A 16,537-nucleotide genomic window follows, 5' to 3' on the forward strand; every position below is an offset into this window, starting at 1 on the left:
TAAAATGACCCACTGGCACACAGACAGAGGTCCTCTCAAAACCCCAGTGACATTTCTTGCTGAAGTGGACAAACCTACCCTAAAATTCACATGGAACTTCAAGGAACTCCCCCCAAAATCCAGAATAATATGTAGAAAGAGGGACCAAAGAGATGGGGCGTCTCCATAACCCTTCCAAGGTTCAGCCAAAACCAGAGAAGAAGGAGCACAAGGAATTTAAGATCTAGGGATGGCAGGGAGTGGGGAGCTAACCTCAGGGCCGGTTGTATCAGAGGAATACTTAAACTCACCGCAGCTGTGGGAAGAACCCCCCCCCCTCCGCACAGGAGACCTGGGGAGTCCATTGACATCCTGCCGTGAAGGGAGGGGCTCACGAGGCCACATCCTTTGGCCTATGGGGGAGGGAGAAAGATTTTCTTCAGGGATGCAGACTCTGGTAAGGTGCCCATGCTCCCGTGAACAAATCTAATGAAACACGAGAGAGACATGCAGGCAAAACCAGACAGACAGACAGACAGACAGGGATGGGGGTGGAGACTAAACTGAACTCACAGAAGGGAAATGGCCTTGCAAGGGGGAGTGAGAAGATGGGTTAGTTGAAAAAAAATAAGCTAATTTTATATGACATTTAACTTATTTTACAATATGATCCAATTAGCATATTTTACATTGCGTTCCAATTAGCATATTTTACATTATGTTCCAATTAATTACCAGCGCTTCAACAAGATTAAAACCAAGTATTCATTTTCTCCCCACTAAAATTATACTCTTCACTAGAGACACTCCTCACATCCCTTAGGGCAGGAGGGACATCTGAAGGCTGTCTCATCGCAGCGGTCAGCTCTCTGGGGACAGCTTTTGCATCTTATGGCCTTTTTGGTCCCTGAGGATGCCATATGAAACACCGAGGGCCTCCTCTGCCAGGCCCCCTGCTCTGTGGGATCCCTTCCAGTGCCAAGATACCACACAGAGCACCAAGGCCGAGGTGTTCCGATTGGACGGGAGAAGGATCTACTGGAGGAAGTCAGAAAACATGTATTTTCCTAAGGAAGGGGCGACCTTAGCTGCCCCATCCCAGTCCCTCTTGCTTGTCTGTGAACATCTACCTGAAGCTGGAGCTGGGACAGCCATTTAGCGAAGCTGAGGAAACAAACATGACACCCCCCCCAAAAAGCAGCATGTTGACTAAATGCTGCTGGACAATAACCCAAACACTGGTCTGCCCATGGTGTTGTGAGTGGCCCGCATGGCCAGGCATGAGCTGGCATCCATCTGCCTCCAAGCTTGGGGTATGTAAGGAAGTGTATTCCTTCCTAGATATCTAAGGAGAGCAACTGATGATCTGACACCACTCTCTGCCCTCCCTGAGCTTCTCCACACACATGTACACACACACTTATAGTCCCACGAACAAGTATACATACCACACACACACCACACACACCATACACACCACACACCACACACACACCACACATACACACCACACACACCACACACACCATACACACCACACACCACACATACACACCACATACACACCACACACACCACACACACACACACCACACACACACACACACACACACACACACACACGTTTTAAAAAATAACTAGGAATCATGTAACTAAAGAACCAATCACTTGAAATGTCAGGAAATAGAAGCCATAGAAAGTGACGTGAAGGGTTTGCCAAAGAAGGAAGCAGACATGCTGATACACAAATGAAGCAGCAGCCACAGAACAGTGAATTAGACACAGCTGAAGAGAGAGTTGGCTAATTAGAAAGTGGACTAGAAGAAATCACCTAGAACAAGCATGGAAAGTCCTCCCTCCTCCTAGGTATCCTCCCTCTCCATTCCTCTCCCTCTAACAGCATCACCATCCCTTCTGTCCCCCCCCCCTTGCTTCTCTCAAATCTCACCCCTCTGCTTCCCCTCTTACTCCTTTCCTCCTCTGCTCTCTATTTTCTCACCTTCTGCTATTTTTTCTTCTTTTTTTGTCAACCTGGCACAAGCTAGAATCATCCTGAAAAGATGCTTCCACAAAGGAGAAAAGACCTCCATCAGACTGGCCTGTGGTCAAAGCATTATCCTGATCAGTGATTGACATGGGAGGGTCCTGCCCATTGTGGGTGATGTCACACATGATCAGGTGGTCCTGGGTTCTACAAGAAAGCTGGCTGAGCAGGGAGCAAGCCAGTGAGCAGCACCCCTTCATGGCCTCTGCATCAGCTCCTGCCTCCAAGTTCCTGACAGTCTCTCCTCAGTGATAGAGTGTGGTGCGGAACTGTGAGCTAAAACAAACCCTTTGCTTCCTCAAGTCAATTTTGGTCATGTTTATCACAGCAATAGAAACATTAACTAAGGCAACCCCAGATGAGGAACCCCAGGTTGAAAGTTTCCCAGGCTCCTTAACTCTCACCAAATCATCTACTCCTGCATCCATCCATCCTGTCTGACCTTGGTCCAGGTTCACTCCTGCAAGTTTTGTCTCTGGGCTACACCCAGAACTATCACTATAGACCCCTCATACTGGGCTCATGTGTGTTGTCTTCCCTGAGCCTGCCTCGGTTTGGGGCCCACTAGTCGCCCTTCATCTCTCCCCAGGAACCCCTTCTCCTTCCACTCAGCACCATCCCACACAAGCCTCCGCAGCCCAATTCCAACCCAATGCTCAGAGAGAGAGAGAGAGATTGCAGAGCCCCAGAAGGTTGTAATGAAGGAGCCTGCTCACCCCTTTAGTTCTGAAGCAGGCAGGAAGCCAGCCATATCTCACATGGTCTCCAGGGTTGATTTGTTTTCAAGAGAATCCTTTTGTTCCGTCTCCTTGTCTGCTAACACCACCGCCTTAAACACTCTGGAACATTTAGACCCCAAAGTTCAGGGCCAGAAGAGAGCAAAGCAACCTGGAGGATGATAAATGACAGAATGTTCTCTCTTCAATTGTGAAGTGGGTTTTGTTTTGTTTTCGAAGCTGGTGAACATTTACCAAGGCTATTGGCCACTAGGTAATGTTCTAAGGACTCAACATTGATGAAATGACTTAGCCCTCACAGCCTGTGCCTGTGGAGAAATGTCAATATCATCGTATGTCACAGACAAGAAAACAGGCTCAGAGAAGTAAAGTAACTTGTCCAAAGTCACACAGCAACTCAGAAATTAAAGTCTTATTTAACTGAGGCAGCAGAAGCCCAGAGCTCACATCTCTTGCCTGACAGTGGTATATTCATTACTTTCTTGAATGGTGGCCAAGTGCCTGGGAGTAGCAATTTACAGAAGGTGGGCTCCACTTCTGGCTCGCAGTCTGAGGGGACACAGTCCGTCATGGTGGGGACAGCATGACCGGCTTCACGGTGGTGGGAACAAGAGGCTGGGAGTCCTCACCTCTAAGCAGAGGAAGTGGGACCAGGTTACAGCCCTCAAAGGTCTACCTCCAGGGCTTTGGGAAAGATAACTCAGTTCATAAATCATTTGCCTTGCAAACATGAAGCCCCGAGTGTGATCCCCAGAACCTACATTAAAAGTAAATAAGCAAAATTCAGACCCAGAGGCACACACTTGTGTTCTCAGGGCTGAGACGGTCAGGCAGGAAGATTCCTGGTGCTGCTCAGCCAGCCTAACCTACTTGGGGAGCCTCATGCCAGTCAGAGAACCTGTCTCCAAAAGCAAGGTGGAACGTTCCAGAGGGACAATGCCTGAGGTGACCTCTGACCTCCACATGCATGCACATTCACGTGCACCTTCACATACACAAACGTGTACACATGCCAATAAGGCCCACTTCCGATGACCCACCTCGAAACCCCACATCCCATTCCAAAGCTTCCCCAACCTCTCTCAATTCAGTGCCGCCCACTGAAGACCAACTGTGCAAACACAGGAGCTTGGACGCCCTAGGAAACAATAAGTGGAACTGGAGAGGTGGCTCAGTGGTTAACAGCACTGACGGCTCTTGCAGGGGACCCAAGTTCAGTTCCTAGCACCCACAGGGAAGCTCACAACTGTCTATTGCTTAACCTCCCGAGGATCTGATGCCCTCTTCTGGCCCCTGCAGGTACTGCAAGTGTGGTGCGCATACCTACCTACACACATATAGTAGCAAACCCTCATACACATAAAAAAACATAAGTAAATAAGCCTTTCTCTTTTAACAATAGCCAGCACGGGACTCTCCGAAATGCTGCCACCAAGGTGGGCAAGGCCCACAAGGGTTCACTCTCTGCAGCCATGTGAAACAGGGAAGGGGGAGGGCTGAGGACAACACAGAAGCTGCTCAGCTGGAGAACTGAAGCTAAGCAAATGTGCCTGCTGTATACCAATCCCAATGTATAACTATCCCCATGTCCTCATCGGGTACAGGGGACCTGCGCTATGGCCGGACACTACATGAAGCTGGCTGGCGGGGGCGGAGGGGCCTAGGAGGCAAGGTTGGGGCCAGACAACGACTTCCAGAGGTAAAAGCTTCAAGCTCCAAGACGATCTTTGGTGAAATAATTCTTGCACCTCTACTGCTTGTGGATGAGGTCATGTATACATTTTGGGATGGGTTGGGGGGGTCTAAGAGCAGATGCTTTGGCTTGGTTTGAGATGTTAGGGATGCCTCATCTGCATGTGGAGGAGCTTGTGGGGGTGCGGCATGCTCCTCTCCACGGGGTGCCGTGGTCATGTGACGGGGACCTGTTTGGGAGTAGGTGAAAATTCTACATCCTCAGATCTGAAGGTACCGGTGCTGCTGAACCCACTCAACCTTAACTAGTTTCCTGGCATGGTCCACTGCCCCATAGAAGATGAAAGGTCCTCTGGGATTTTCTGGACAGCCAAAATCATCATGGCAGTCTTCTTAAGAGCAGGACGTCTTTGTGAACATCACAGATGTGGCCCAGATGTAGAGATGGAAGACTGTGACAGCTTCGACCATAAAGGAAAAGGCACATGCCCCTAAGAGCTGGGAAGGAGAAAATGGTTCCCCTGGGAGCTTCTAAAGGGCCCAGCTCCTCGCGCTGGATTTGAAGCTATTCTATCTACGTTTCTCCACCAATACCACTGTGCAAGAAAGCAATGAATATACCACTGTCAGGCAAGAGCTGAGCCTGTGAGCTCCGGGGTGCTGCTGCCCCAGTTAAATAAGGCTTTAACTCTGAGTTGCTGTGTGACTTTGGACAAGTTGCTTTACTTCTCTGAGCCTGTTTTCTTGTCTGTAACACACGATGATATTGACATTTCTCCACAGGCACAGGCTGTGAGGGCTAAGTCATTTCATCAATGTTGAGTCCTTAGAACATTACCTAGTGGCCAATAACCTTGGTAAGTGTTAACCAGCTTTGGGGAAAAAACAAACAAACAAACAAACAAAAACCAAAACAAAAAAAAAAACCTCATTCCTGAAGAGAGAACATCCCATCGGTGCCCCCTTGTCGCAGCAGTAGGAGAGGAGGAGGACAAAGTGGGGCTGACCTCACAGGACGGTGGGTAAGAAGCTAGGACAGGTGCTGGGTGCAAATGCCATTCTGGTCCTCAGTCACAGAGGACGGCATCAGAGGAAAAGTACCTGAGGTGACCTCTGGCTTCCATGTGCATGCACATTCGTATGTGTCTGCACATACGTGTGTCCACACGTGCACACCACTGGTGCTCACTTCCAAGGGCCCACTCAATACTACACTTTGTACCCCAAAGTTCCCACAGCCCCCCAAATTTGACCACATTCTCCTGTGTGTCCGCCTGCCTCACCTTTCTCCCTCTACCCTCCCCCCTGCATGGGGAATCTCCCCGCATGGCCTCTCACCCCGAGGCCTCCTCAGGCAGAATCAATTTTCAGCTGACAACAGGCGGCTGGCCAGGTGTCAGTGCTTGGCCGGAGCCCAGGCAGACAGACCTCGGGACAAGAGCAGATTGACAAGACAACAGCAGGCGGGGTAGGGGTAAGGTCAACGGGGCCATTTTCACTGTAGCCGGGTCTCTCAGCCAACCTGGAGAAGTCCCAGATGGCCTGGGCCAGCCATCCAGAAGTCCCCACTGTAACAGGGCTTCCTACTTCCTCGCTCCAACTTCCTGGTTCCTGCATCCTCCTTTGCGGGGTTGTCTGAACCATACTCCATCTGCCATGGCTTCTGTCCCAGAATACACACCAGCATACATGATGCCCCACTCCCTCTGTTATCCCTCCTCCCTCCCAGCCCTCCAAAGTCCACCTGAGCCCAGAGGCTGGGTCTCTCCTTTGGTGAGGCCACTTTAGCCCCTTCCACATCTGTCAGGATATCATGTGACCCAGTGCTGGCTGATTGATGGAAACAGAGCTCAGCCAAAAGACTGGAAAGTTTCTTCCTCTAACAGAAGAGAAAGACCAGGATTGTGACTCCTGGTGCCCCAGCAGCCATTTTGTGACACGGAGGAGAGAGGGCAGTAAAGCTAAGATAAATGGCCATCTACCTTCTGTGAGCAATCAGAAGGGTCCTGCTAGCTGGTATAGTTAGTTTTAGGTGACAATTTGACTAGGCAATTGTTCCCAGATGTTTGATCAGACACCCAACCATCTCCATGCAGCCGTGACGTTACGGTATTTCGGAGATTTAGGTAAGCAGACGCTGGGTCAAGAGGTTTAATGGGTGGCCATCGTTCAATCAGTCGCCAGTCTCGAGAACAAAACTGAAGTCTCCAGAGAAAGAGAGGAAGAATTCTGTGACCAAATAGCTGTCAATTCTTCCCTAAGCTCCCACCTGCCCTGCAGACCTTAGCCTGGCCCCCCTCCACCATCATAAGGGAGGGAAGGAGGGAAGGAGGGAGAGCAGGGGGTCTGAAAGAGGGCAGAGGACCCAAGGGAGAGCATTACACACAATCGGTTCTTATCTGTAGCATCATTGGACCTAAGATGCTGCTGACCTCCCTAAGGATCCCCATTAAAAATAAGAGTCCTGGGCCAGCGTGTAACAGTGGTTGTCACCAAGCCTAAGGACCTGGTTTTAATTTCTGGCACCTACATGGTAGAAAGAGAGAAACCAACTCCCTCAAGTTACCCTTTAACCTGGAGACACAGGCCAGGATACACATAGCCCCCACCAAATAGGACTGAATTTTAAAAAATGTATCTCAAAGCTTCTAGGTAATGCACCTGCTTTATCAATTCTAACTGCATTAAAAAAAAAAAAAATCCCTACAGCCAGAGGGGACATGGACAGCCACCAGAAAGTATCTCCTATAAGCTTGTGCGCCAGCTGGGTCTCCCTTATCTGGGTTGAGACTGAGAGCCCCGAGTGGCTCCGTGTGACCTGCTTCAGCCAACTGTGACTGAGGCTGCAGGGAGGTGACAGGGAGGTCACATGTAGTATCCAGCTGTTCACCCTGCTTCCGTCAGGATGGGGAAGCAGAATTCTTCCAGGTGAGGAGATATCCTGTGTGGAGCTGCTCTCAGAGGTCCCACCCCCCAAAAAAAAAGTTTATATGTGCATTATCGTGTATCTTGGAGAGAGACACAGAGGAAGACAGACAAATGGACAGAGGGGGGTGGTTTCAGCTCTCCTAATGCATTTGTCGTGTCCCCCGACAAAGCCATATTGAGAGCTAAGCCTCAGCTTATGAATTTGGGGGGAACATGGCTGAGTCTCCAGCACTAGTTCACCCTTCTCGTCTCTGGGATGAAATACTTAACATACTGGGGGAGAATGGAGGGACATGGCTCAGGGTTTCGGAAGCTCCCATCGATCCTGAGGACAAGGTGTAAGAGAGCCGATCATGGGAAGCCCAGGAGGGGACCAGGCCAGCACTTGGATGGCTTCTTCTTTTTTCATCTTCCTGTCCCAGTCACCAGCATACAGGACAGTGTGGTCCACACACAGCACCTCTCTCTTACCTGGGTTAATCCTTTCTGGGAACTCCCTCAGAAAACATGTTCAGGGCTGAGCCTCACCAATTGGCAAGTAATTCTAGAGATTACTATACTGACAATGGGCACAGCCAACAGAACTGAAAGCAAAGTCTCAACGAGACACTTTACTGTGCCTGTAGTCACTGTTCTGAATGCCCCACAGCGGGAATGAATCAGTATATGAACAGAGAGCAAAAGCTTCACATCTGCAAGACAAAGCCCCTGGGGGACATTCGCACAACAGGGAACTACTTGGTGCTGATGAATTGTAAACCGGAATGTGACTGAGTTGGGGGGAAATCTTATGTTTCCTGCTTTTGCCACAATAAGAATCTTTTTTTTTTTAATCGATTATCTAAAAAGGTGACCAGGTCAGCAGAAGAGCAAGAAGTAAACTCTGGCCACCAGGGGGCGCTCTGCATACGCTCCTATTTCGTTCTGCGGTGAAAGACCGGGGTTCCTGCAGGTGGGTAGAGAGCTCTGTCCTCCCCTTGGCCAGCCTCCGTGTTCCACAGATAGACCAACTCTTTCAACTCCAGGGGTCCCAAACTTCAGGTACATCTGGGTCACATTAACTGTCTGCCTGGTTCTTCCCGGGGGTCCTTCTCCTCTGCGTTGGAAGGAGCCTAGGTCAAGGCCACCCACAGCCAGCCGACTTGGATTTAAGAGGAGAGGTGGTGAGAGAGCTCGTCCAGTTTCCATGGAGTAGAAAGACTGGGATCCATGAAGAGTGGAGACACCCATCAAAAACCATGTACCTATGTCTCCGCATGCGCGGTCCGATAGCCGTGTGTGAAGTCTACTGCAATGCCTGCTGGGAGGTTGGAATCCCGAAAGAGTTTAGAGTCCCTGGTTCACAGAATGTACTAGAAACATCCTGTTACTGCCTGCATCCCATGCCCAGCCCTGGCTTGATAGAACCAGGTTCTGGATCAGACAATTTGAGGGGGAACCAAGGAAGCGGACTCTGGGTCCGGACCCCTCTGGGGACTCAGGAGTGTCTGTCCTCTTCTTCTTCCTCTGGCCTTCCACCAGCCTGATCCATTCTGCTCTTGTGTTCCACCATCTTCAGGACAGGAGTCCACAGTCCCCACTGAGGCCCTCTGATCTCGCTGAGGCTCCAGGGATTGAACTCAGGTCTTCAGGCTTGGCAGAAAGTCCCTCTCCCCTATGGAGCCATCTTGCCGGACTCGGCATAAATGGGTTTTTTGTTTGTTTGTTTGTTTGTTTGTTTTTAACCAGAGGACCTGTGAATGGCCCCCAAACAGGCCGGGAATGTTCACAATACAAAGACCCCCCCCCCCCGACTCAAACTGCATTGGTGTCACTCTCTTGAATCCAGAAAAATGAATCAGTTCCTTGGGTAAGGACTGTACTCTTACCGTTTTTTGAGAACTCGAGGATCAGGTGCCCTCGAGGGAGACCAGCCTTTAGGTGGACGCAGAACATAAACTTCAGGGTACACAAGGGATCTTCTCACCCTGGGCCTCCTGCCTCTTGATGGGAAAACATCACTCCTGAGCCACAGCTTAGGCACATGGTCATCAACACAGCGGTTCCTTGTCACCGGGGTGGGCCTCACAGGTCACCTTTTTGGGGTCCCTCTAACCTACCTTCACCATACTCAGCCCTATAGCCTCAGGAAGTTTCCTGATTTCCAGGGGCCCCAAAGATATTAGAAAAAAAAATACACTTTTGTTTCCTGTTCTCTCCTTAAAGCTTCTGCAATCAGGGAAGCGCAGAGAAGACCTGGCCCCAGCTCTAAACGGATAGAGAGGGTCTAAGAAGAGCTCCTGAGCTTCCAGAGATTTTGTTTCCTGCCAGTAAAAGGAGGACACAGTCTTACCTCCAGGGGCTGAATGAATTCAATAAACAGAATCCATCATTCAGTGATCTCGGGCGGCAGAGGTCAGCCGTTGTGGAAGCCCTTGGGGATCTTTTGAGCAGGAACTGGTTCCATGGGAGTGGTTAAGCAGCCAAGGGTATAAAGCAGGGAGTCACAGAGAAAGATGGATGAATCAAGAAAGGCTGCTGGAAGGAGTTGGCTGGGTTCTTCTTTGGTTTTTTGCTACTGAATCCCTGTGTGACTTTGAGTTGATGACATCCTCGCTCCGAAGACCTCAGGTTCCCACTTACTGAAAGATGGTCCTTAAGCAGTAACTGTACATGGTTGGATATGGTTTTCTTCTCAAGGGGAAAAAAAAAAATCAACGCACGAGTCTGCCTCCTTGGCATAGGTTGGGTTTTTATGTCCCTCCCTCCCCACACACAGAAAGTCATTTTGAAGACCCTGGACTAAAACTCTCAGCCCTTCCCAATCTTGTGGGAGGCTATCCTGCAGACCTGAGGGCTGCCTTCAGACAGGTCACTGACCTCCAGTTGGAAGAGTCCTGCAGGACCAGCGGCATCCTGGGTAGGGTAAGGACTCCAGCTGACTGACCCAGTTAGTCCTGGGAAAGCGTCTAGTATAGCCTGCCCTTGTCTTTGCTCTCCCCTCCTTGTCCCCCCCAACCCCCGCTCCAGATCCCCGACAGATCCCTTAACCCTGGGCTGTGGCATCCTCATCTTCCCCAATCTAAACACCACAGGCCTGGGAGGGGGAGGGGTTTCCTCTCTCAGTCCATTCCTGTTTGCTCCCATGCTCTGTTCAGCTTGCCAGAGGCCAAAGGGCCTCTCATGGTGTCCGTGAGAGCTTGAATTGCCGCCCCAAGTGATCACCCTGCATTTATGGAGCATCTAGTTTGCAAGTAGCTTAAGGGTCTTGGTGTGAGGTCTTCCCTCCCTCCCAGAAGCCTCCGGGCCTGGTCTCTTCCCCCTCCCTTCCCCCAGTGACAGATAAATGCCATCCTCATCGCTTTGTCCTGGTGACTGTAGGTGAAGTGTTGTGGTTTATCTAACCGGGTCCTGCAGCCAAACTAGCACTGCCCATGCTCCTGGGATGCTGAACTTGGTCCTTTAAAAAGACAAAACAAAACAAAAAAAAAAAACAAAAACAAAAAAACAAAAACAATGCTTTCTTCTACCTTTATTTTAATTTTATGTACATTGGTGTTTTGGAGGTCTATGGGGGGCAATAGATCCTCTGCAACTGGAAGAGCGGCCACACGGGTGCTAAGAATTGAGCCTGGAAGCTCTGGAAGAGTGGCCAGTGCTCTTCAAGGTTGAGCCATCTCTCCAGCCCCGCAGGACTCCGTTCTTGTCCTCTATGAGCCTGTTTCCCTTCTGAACCCTCCCCTGCTCCAGGGTTCCTTTTGACGCTGAAGTGGGCTTTCTGGACCCCTTCCACTATGGTGAGGAGATGGGTAGCCACCACGGGAGGCCCATGAGCAGTCCTTAGACTGTCTCTAAATCAGATTTATTCATCCAAGCATTTATTGAGCGCCTGTTGTGTACCAGGCCCTAGCATAGCCGCTAAATGGAAAGATGATAGATTGGAAGCAGAACCCCTAATCACAGATCAGGTTAATGTCTCCCTTCCTCGGATCCGATGCCTCGTGGGCCCAACCGGGGACTCGGTGACTCGCGTGTCACGGCGGCTGGGCGGATCGGTCTCCTCCCCTTCCTCTACCCGCCCCGCCCCGAGGCCGCCTCCACCCGCGGGATTCCAGCGACGCGTCGGACGCGTCCGCGCGACAGGACTACTGCGTCGTCCTGTCTGTCTGTCTGTCCGGCGGCGGGCGAGGATCAGGCTGAGGCAAAGTGATGTCCTCCCTCCCAGTAGCCAGCGGGTAAAGAGCCAGCGCGGGTAGATCACGGTGAGCACGCAGCGCAGGGACCTCAAATCCCTGGCTTCAGCGGCCCCATGGGCAGATGCCACCGGGCGGGGACATAACGACCTGCAGCTCTCTCGCCCCCCGGGGACGCCACCCCTAAGGAAACCTAGGTCGCAGCTGCACCCGGTACCCTCCCTCCATCTCGACATCCGGTATCCTGAGCTCGAATCCCTGCATCTCACATCCTTCATTCCGCATCCCCAATCCTGCATCCCCACATCCCGCGTCCCTTCATCCCACACCGCAGCCCCCGGCAGCGCGCGGCCCGGGGCGGGGTACACGCTCCAGTCGAGCACGGGCTACTGCGGGTGACAGTCTGGGGTCCGGTGCCTGATCTTCTACGGAAACCCCAAGGACTGCAGGGCACGGACCCCCGAGCCTCCCTGCCGCCCCCCCACCGGCGCCCCATTGTTCTCTGCCGCGGCTCCTGGGAGGGGGAGGGGGCTGCTCTTCTTAAAGGGCCCTCTCCCCTTCTTGTCGCCCCAGCAGGTCGCGAACACCAGTGGGGTGGGGCGTGCCCCCGGCCCCCGCCCCCCCCGGGGTCCCTCAGCTGCAGCTCCGGAGCGGCGGTCTCCACGCTCCGCCCCCTTTCCTGGGATATCTGCGACCACTCAGGCCAGCCAGGAAAGGAGACAGGGGTTCAGGGGTGCAGGGAGACCCGTCGGGAGGAGCGGACCCGAGTCACCCCGAAGCGAGGCACGGGATCTGGAAAGCGGAGCTGAGCGCGCAGGGAGCAGCAGACTGGGGGCCAGGGCCTCCCGGGTGACAAGGCCCTGCGTGACAGACAGAAGGAACGGGAGAGAAGCAGGGAAAGGCCGGACCTAGAGGGGCGAGCGCCTCCTCACTCTTGCACCTGCATCAACGGACTAAGGAATTGAGAGCATGTCCCCCACCTAGGACAGACATTGCCTTCCGCGCACCGCTGTGTGCAACAGCTGCGCTCTGCGGGAAGGGGGTCCTCGCAGCGTCTGGATGGCCACCCATCCCCCTAACCCAGGCCTCTAGGCCTTGGAGAGGAGCCCAGCTGGAAAAGAGGCCACACTCCTCGCCGCCCGCCCTGGAGAGGGAGGACGAAGCTTCCCCGGTGCTCCCAGGCCCAGGAGGAGCTGGGCCAGCAACAGTGGGGACCTGGCCCCGCAAGCGGCAGCGGCCATGTCACGGCCAGGCCAAGGAGTGATGGTGCCGGTGAACGGGCTGGGCTTCCCGCCGCAGAACGTGGCCCGGGTGGTGGTGTGGGAGTGGCTCAATGAGCACAGCCGCTGGCGACCCTACACGGCCACCGTGTGCCACCACATCGAGAATGTTCTTAAGGAGGATGCCCGGGGCTCTGTGGTCCTTGGCCAGGTGGACGCCCAGCTGGTGCCCTACATCATCGACCTACAATCCATGCATCAGTTCCGGCAAGACACAGGTGAGTAGTCTCCCACAGGCCAGGACAGCAGTTCTCACAGGGGGATGCAACAATCCCCCACCCCCAGGATCCCTGAAAGGGGAGTCTGGGGCTCTCCCGGGAAAAGAGACTGTGTGACCTGGTGCAGATTAAGCATGTTGGTTCCATCCCGATGTCTTATATTAGTTGGGGTAGGGTGGATGGATGGGCAAATCACACAGCTCCGAGCCTCAGTTTCTTCACCTGCAAAGTAAGTAGATTGCTGTCTCTCTGAGCTATGTAAAGATTTCTTTAAGCGGACCCCTCCTCCTCCCAGCCCTGAGCCCCTCCGTGCTTTTAGCACACCCTCTTATCCAACCCACAGGGGCTGTTTTTGGTTTCTCTCTACAAATCACTGGCAGAAAAGTCTTTTTTTTATTTAATTCCCAGTGGGCCATTTTACAGGCAAAAAAGAAACTGAGTCTCCTAGCAGCTGAGTGATTTGCACTCAGAGCTGGAATCAGAAATCCCGACAGCTGGGAGTCCAGAGCCGTGAGGACAAGCTGGCTGCAGGTGTGGGATGGAGATTGGGGGGCCGGTAGTGGTGTAGTGGCGCAGATGATGCCAACGTGGTGCTGGTGGTGTCCTGAGGTGGGGGTGGGGCCACGCTGGAAGAAAGACTGGTGGTGGCCCTAGTAAGGATGAGACACTGAGGTGTCGTGAACAATGAAAATCCTTGATGGTCTGAAATTGATAGCGCTGCTAATAGTGATCTGTGACTGGGGGAGGGGTGCTGGCCATCTTGGTGGACCCCTGGTGTGGGTGGTAGCTGCTGATGGTGGTTGGGGCGTGTCTGCGGTACAATTGTAACGGTGACACTAAAGATTGTCACCGCTCTCAGGCCCTCGCTCCTCTTCCGGGGACGTGTCACCTCTATGAAGAGTTTCTGCCACATCACTGGGCGGCCTCCAAGACACAGTGACAGTGACGGGCAGTGTGCAGTGAGGTCCTGCCTCTTGGGAACCAAGGAGCCCTTGGCGTGTTTGACCTCAAGGGGCAGTGATAGGGACTGAGGAGGTCTCTATGCTTTCCTGGGTGACCACTGCAGGCAACTAGCTTTCAGGAGACTAGAATCTTCACCCTCTCTGTCGCTTTCTGACCAGCCTGGAGGCCGCTACCCACCTGTAGCTATTTCAACTCTTGCTAGTGAAAAAGTGTCAGCTTTTGATCGATCGAGAGCCACAGGCAGGGTTAAGCAGGCTAAAGTTGTGGACCCAGAGTTGCCAGGGTTACAAGGGGGTACGTACAGAGTCCGTACATGCAAGGGGGGGCGGGACACACCTCCAGCAGTCCATCAATGTGACATTTCAGTGTGTCTGTTTCCATAGCTTCAGGCATCAGCTGTGGTCAGGCCTGTCATAAGGACATTTACTGATGTCCTACTGTGTGCTTGTGTGTCGCAGGGAATGAAGTCCTTCTTAGCAGGGACTGACCACTAGTGATTGTCTGTAGGTGGCCAAGGAGTGTGAGCAGGAGACAAGGGCCTGTGGGGATAGAGATGCATGGGTACTTGGGAAGGTAGATCAGGATATGGTGATTCCCAGGAGATCAGCCGGTGCAAAGGTCCTGGGGTGAGAAGGGTCTGCCCGTGTTCAAGTCTATTGAGTGTGGGAGGCAGGGAAGCTGGCTCCAGATGTGCAGATGTAGATCTGTCCTGCAATCCTTTGGGCTCATTCTACTGGAGAAAAGGAGAGTAGCTGGTGTCTGAGAGGAGGAGGTAGGGATGGTCCCCTTCCCTACATCTTGGTTTAGACTTTCTGTAACTTCAGAGTGTTGGCTATAGAGATTTTCCCAGACTTAACGTGGAGGGCATTGTCCTTAGAAGCAGAAACAGCCCCTCCCAAGGGCCCCAAATTTGTATCTTTGCCCATGGTCCTCCCTGGGGTCCCCTTCAAGTCTCAGCACCCCAATTTGCCAGGGTCCCAGGCCTGCTTGCCACAGTATCATTCTTGGGCCCAACCCAGGCCTGAGCCTTCACTTCCCAACCTCTCTCCGGATGCTCCTTCAAGCCAGGCTGAGCCTGTGCTCTGGAAGAGGGTGTGGGCCTCTGAGCGCCTGCCAAGATCCCCAGGCGGGGCTCAGGGTCTAGGAACCTGTAGGGAAGTAAGGGGGAGCCTAGGATCCTGAGAGGCTTGGGGCAGGCTGCCTCCCTGCGGACAGAGACTGAGCTGAGCCGTTAGGAGAGGCCTCTGGCCCTCCCTGCCCCAGGTCAGGGGAAAGAACGAGACACATCAGGCCTCCCTTTAGCTCTAACCATCTGGGGGACCAGGTCTCAGTTTCCACATTATGTCAGCAGAGAGAATGGAGTCTGTGTCACCTCACAGACCATCTCCTGCCCCACAGTGAACCCATAGCTGAGCTGGGCACGCTGAATGAGAGAGGGGGTGGTGTATCCTAATGCCAGGGGCTGGGAATTTCGCTCTGTTGATAGAGTGGGGACAGGGAATTGTCCGGCATGCAGAGGTACAGGCAGGAGGGGACCAGAAGTTTAAGGCCAACCTCAGCTACATAGTGAGTTCACGACTAACCTGGGATATACAAAGCCCTGTCTCAAAACCCAAAACAAACCTAACACCGAAAAACAAAAATGACCAGCACAAAGCCATAAAACCCAAAACTCAAACACATGCACCAAAACATACAGGGCTCACATCTACAGTCGCTTAGTATCAAAGTCCATGGAAGCTTCTGGAACCTGACCTGTCCTCAAGTGGGGAGATGTAAGCCTGGTTTTTGACCTGATGCAGGAACTGGTGGGCTATTTAGCCTCTTGGGACCTCGTGCAGACCAGAACCCTGCCACTAGAGCAAGCCGGCTGTCCAGAACATATGCAAATGAGAAAGTATGGCTGTGTTCTGATAAACACTATGGCCGCTGCTGATATTAGAATTTTGTGCCATTTTTATGGTTCATAAGTTTGTTTTTTTTTTTTCTGACAGAGGAGGGTGTGTGTGTGCGCGTGTGCGCGTCGACCCCTCCCCCCGCCCCGCAGTTCACCCCACCCCCACCCCCTGCCAGAGCATCTTCTAAACTTGCCCATGGGGTGTGACAGGCCCAGAACACCCAGCTCGATGTAGGCACGTCTCAGGATGTGCCAGACGGCGCTCATGTTCAGAGCAAACATGCGCGTGCGGCCACAGCCGCCACCAGCACACAAATGTCCTGTCTGTCTGCCTGCAAGGCAGCCAGCCAGCCCAGGAGGGGAAGGGAAGGGAAGGGGGCCAGGTGTCAGGGACAAGAGGAGAGGACAGACCTGTCATGTGGGGTGTGGGGGGGAGACATGATTGTTTACTCAGCTGCCCCAGATGTTTCCATGGTGGTTCCCACAGCCCCCAACATGGAGAAGGCAAAGGCTACATCCCCTGACCTCAGGATATTAGAGCCCTAACAGACACACCCCGTTGTCTGCTGCTTGCTTGGGTTCCCTTGGGTTTCCATGTGGGTGAGAATGCTTTCTTTTCTGTGCTGA

At 52.8% G+C, this 16,537-nt stretch overlaps 2 protein-coding genes across 3 annotated transcripts in view; both read left to right on the forward strand.

Moving 5' to 3' along the window:
- LOC308439505 (2'-5'-oligoadenylate synthase 3-like) overlaps nucleotides 1–12,361 on the forward strand; it is a gene marked incomplete at both ends in the record, with an annotated part of 61,751 nt that extends 49,390 nt beyond the window's left edge. Inside the window, one exon of the mRNA XM_080941331.1 lies at nucleotides 11,802–12,361. Within this exon, the coding sequence (XP_080797457.1) occupies nucleotides 11,802–12,361 (560 nt within the window). The remainder of the gene's footprint in view (nucleotides 1–11,801) is intronic.
- A 270-nt stretch (nucleotides 12,362–12,631) lies between these two features.
- DTX1 (deltex E3 ubiquitin ligase 1) overlaps nucleotides 12,632–16,537 on the forward strand; it is a gene marked incomplete at its 3' end in the record, with an annotated part of 28,114 nt that continues 24,208 nt past the window's right edge. For both annotated transcript variants that reach the window (XM_080940459.1, XM_080940460.1), the window contains exon 1: nucleotides 12,632–13,050. In XM_080940459.1, the coding sequence (XP_080796585.1) occupies nucleotides 12,792–13,050 (259 nt within the window). In that variant the 5' untranslated portion in view covers nucleotides 12,632–12,791. The remainder of the gene's footprint in view (nucleotides 13,051–16,537) is intronic.

Source organism: Micromys minutus, assembly GCF_963924665.1.
Source record: "Micromys minutus genome assembly, chromosome: 29".
NCBI lineage: Eukaryota > Metazoa > Chordata > Mammalia > Rodentia > Muridae > Micromys > Micromys minutus.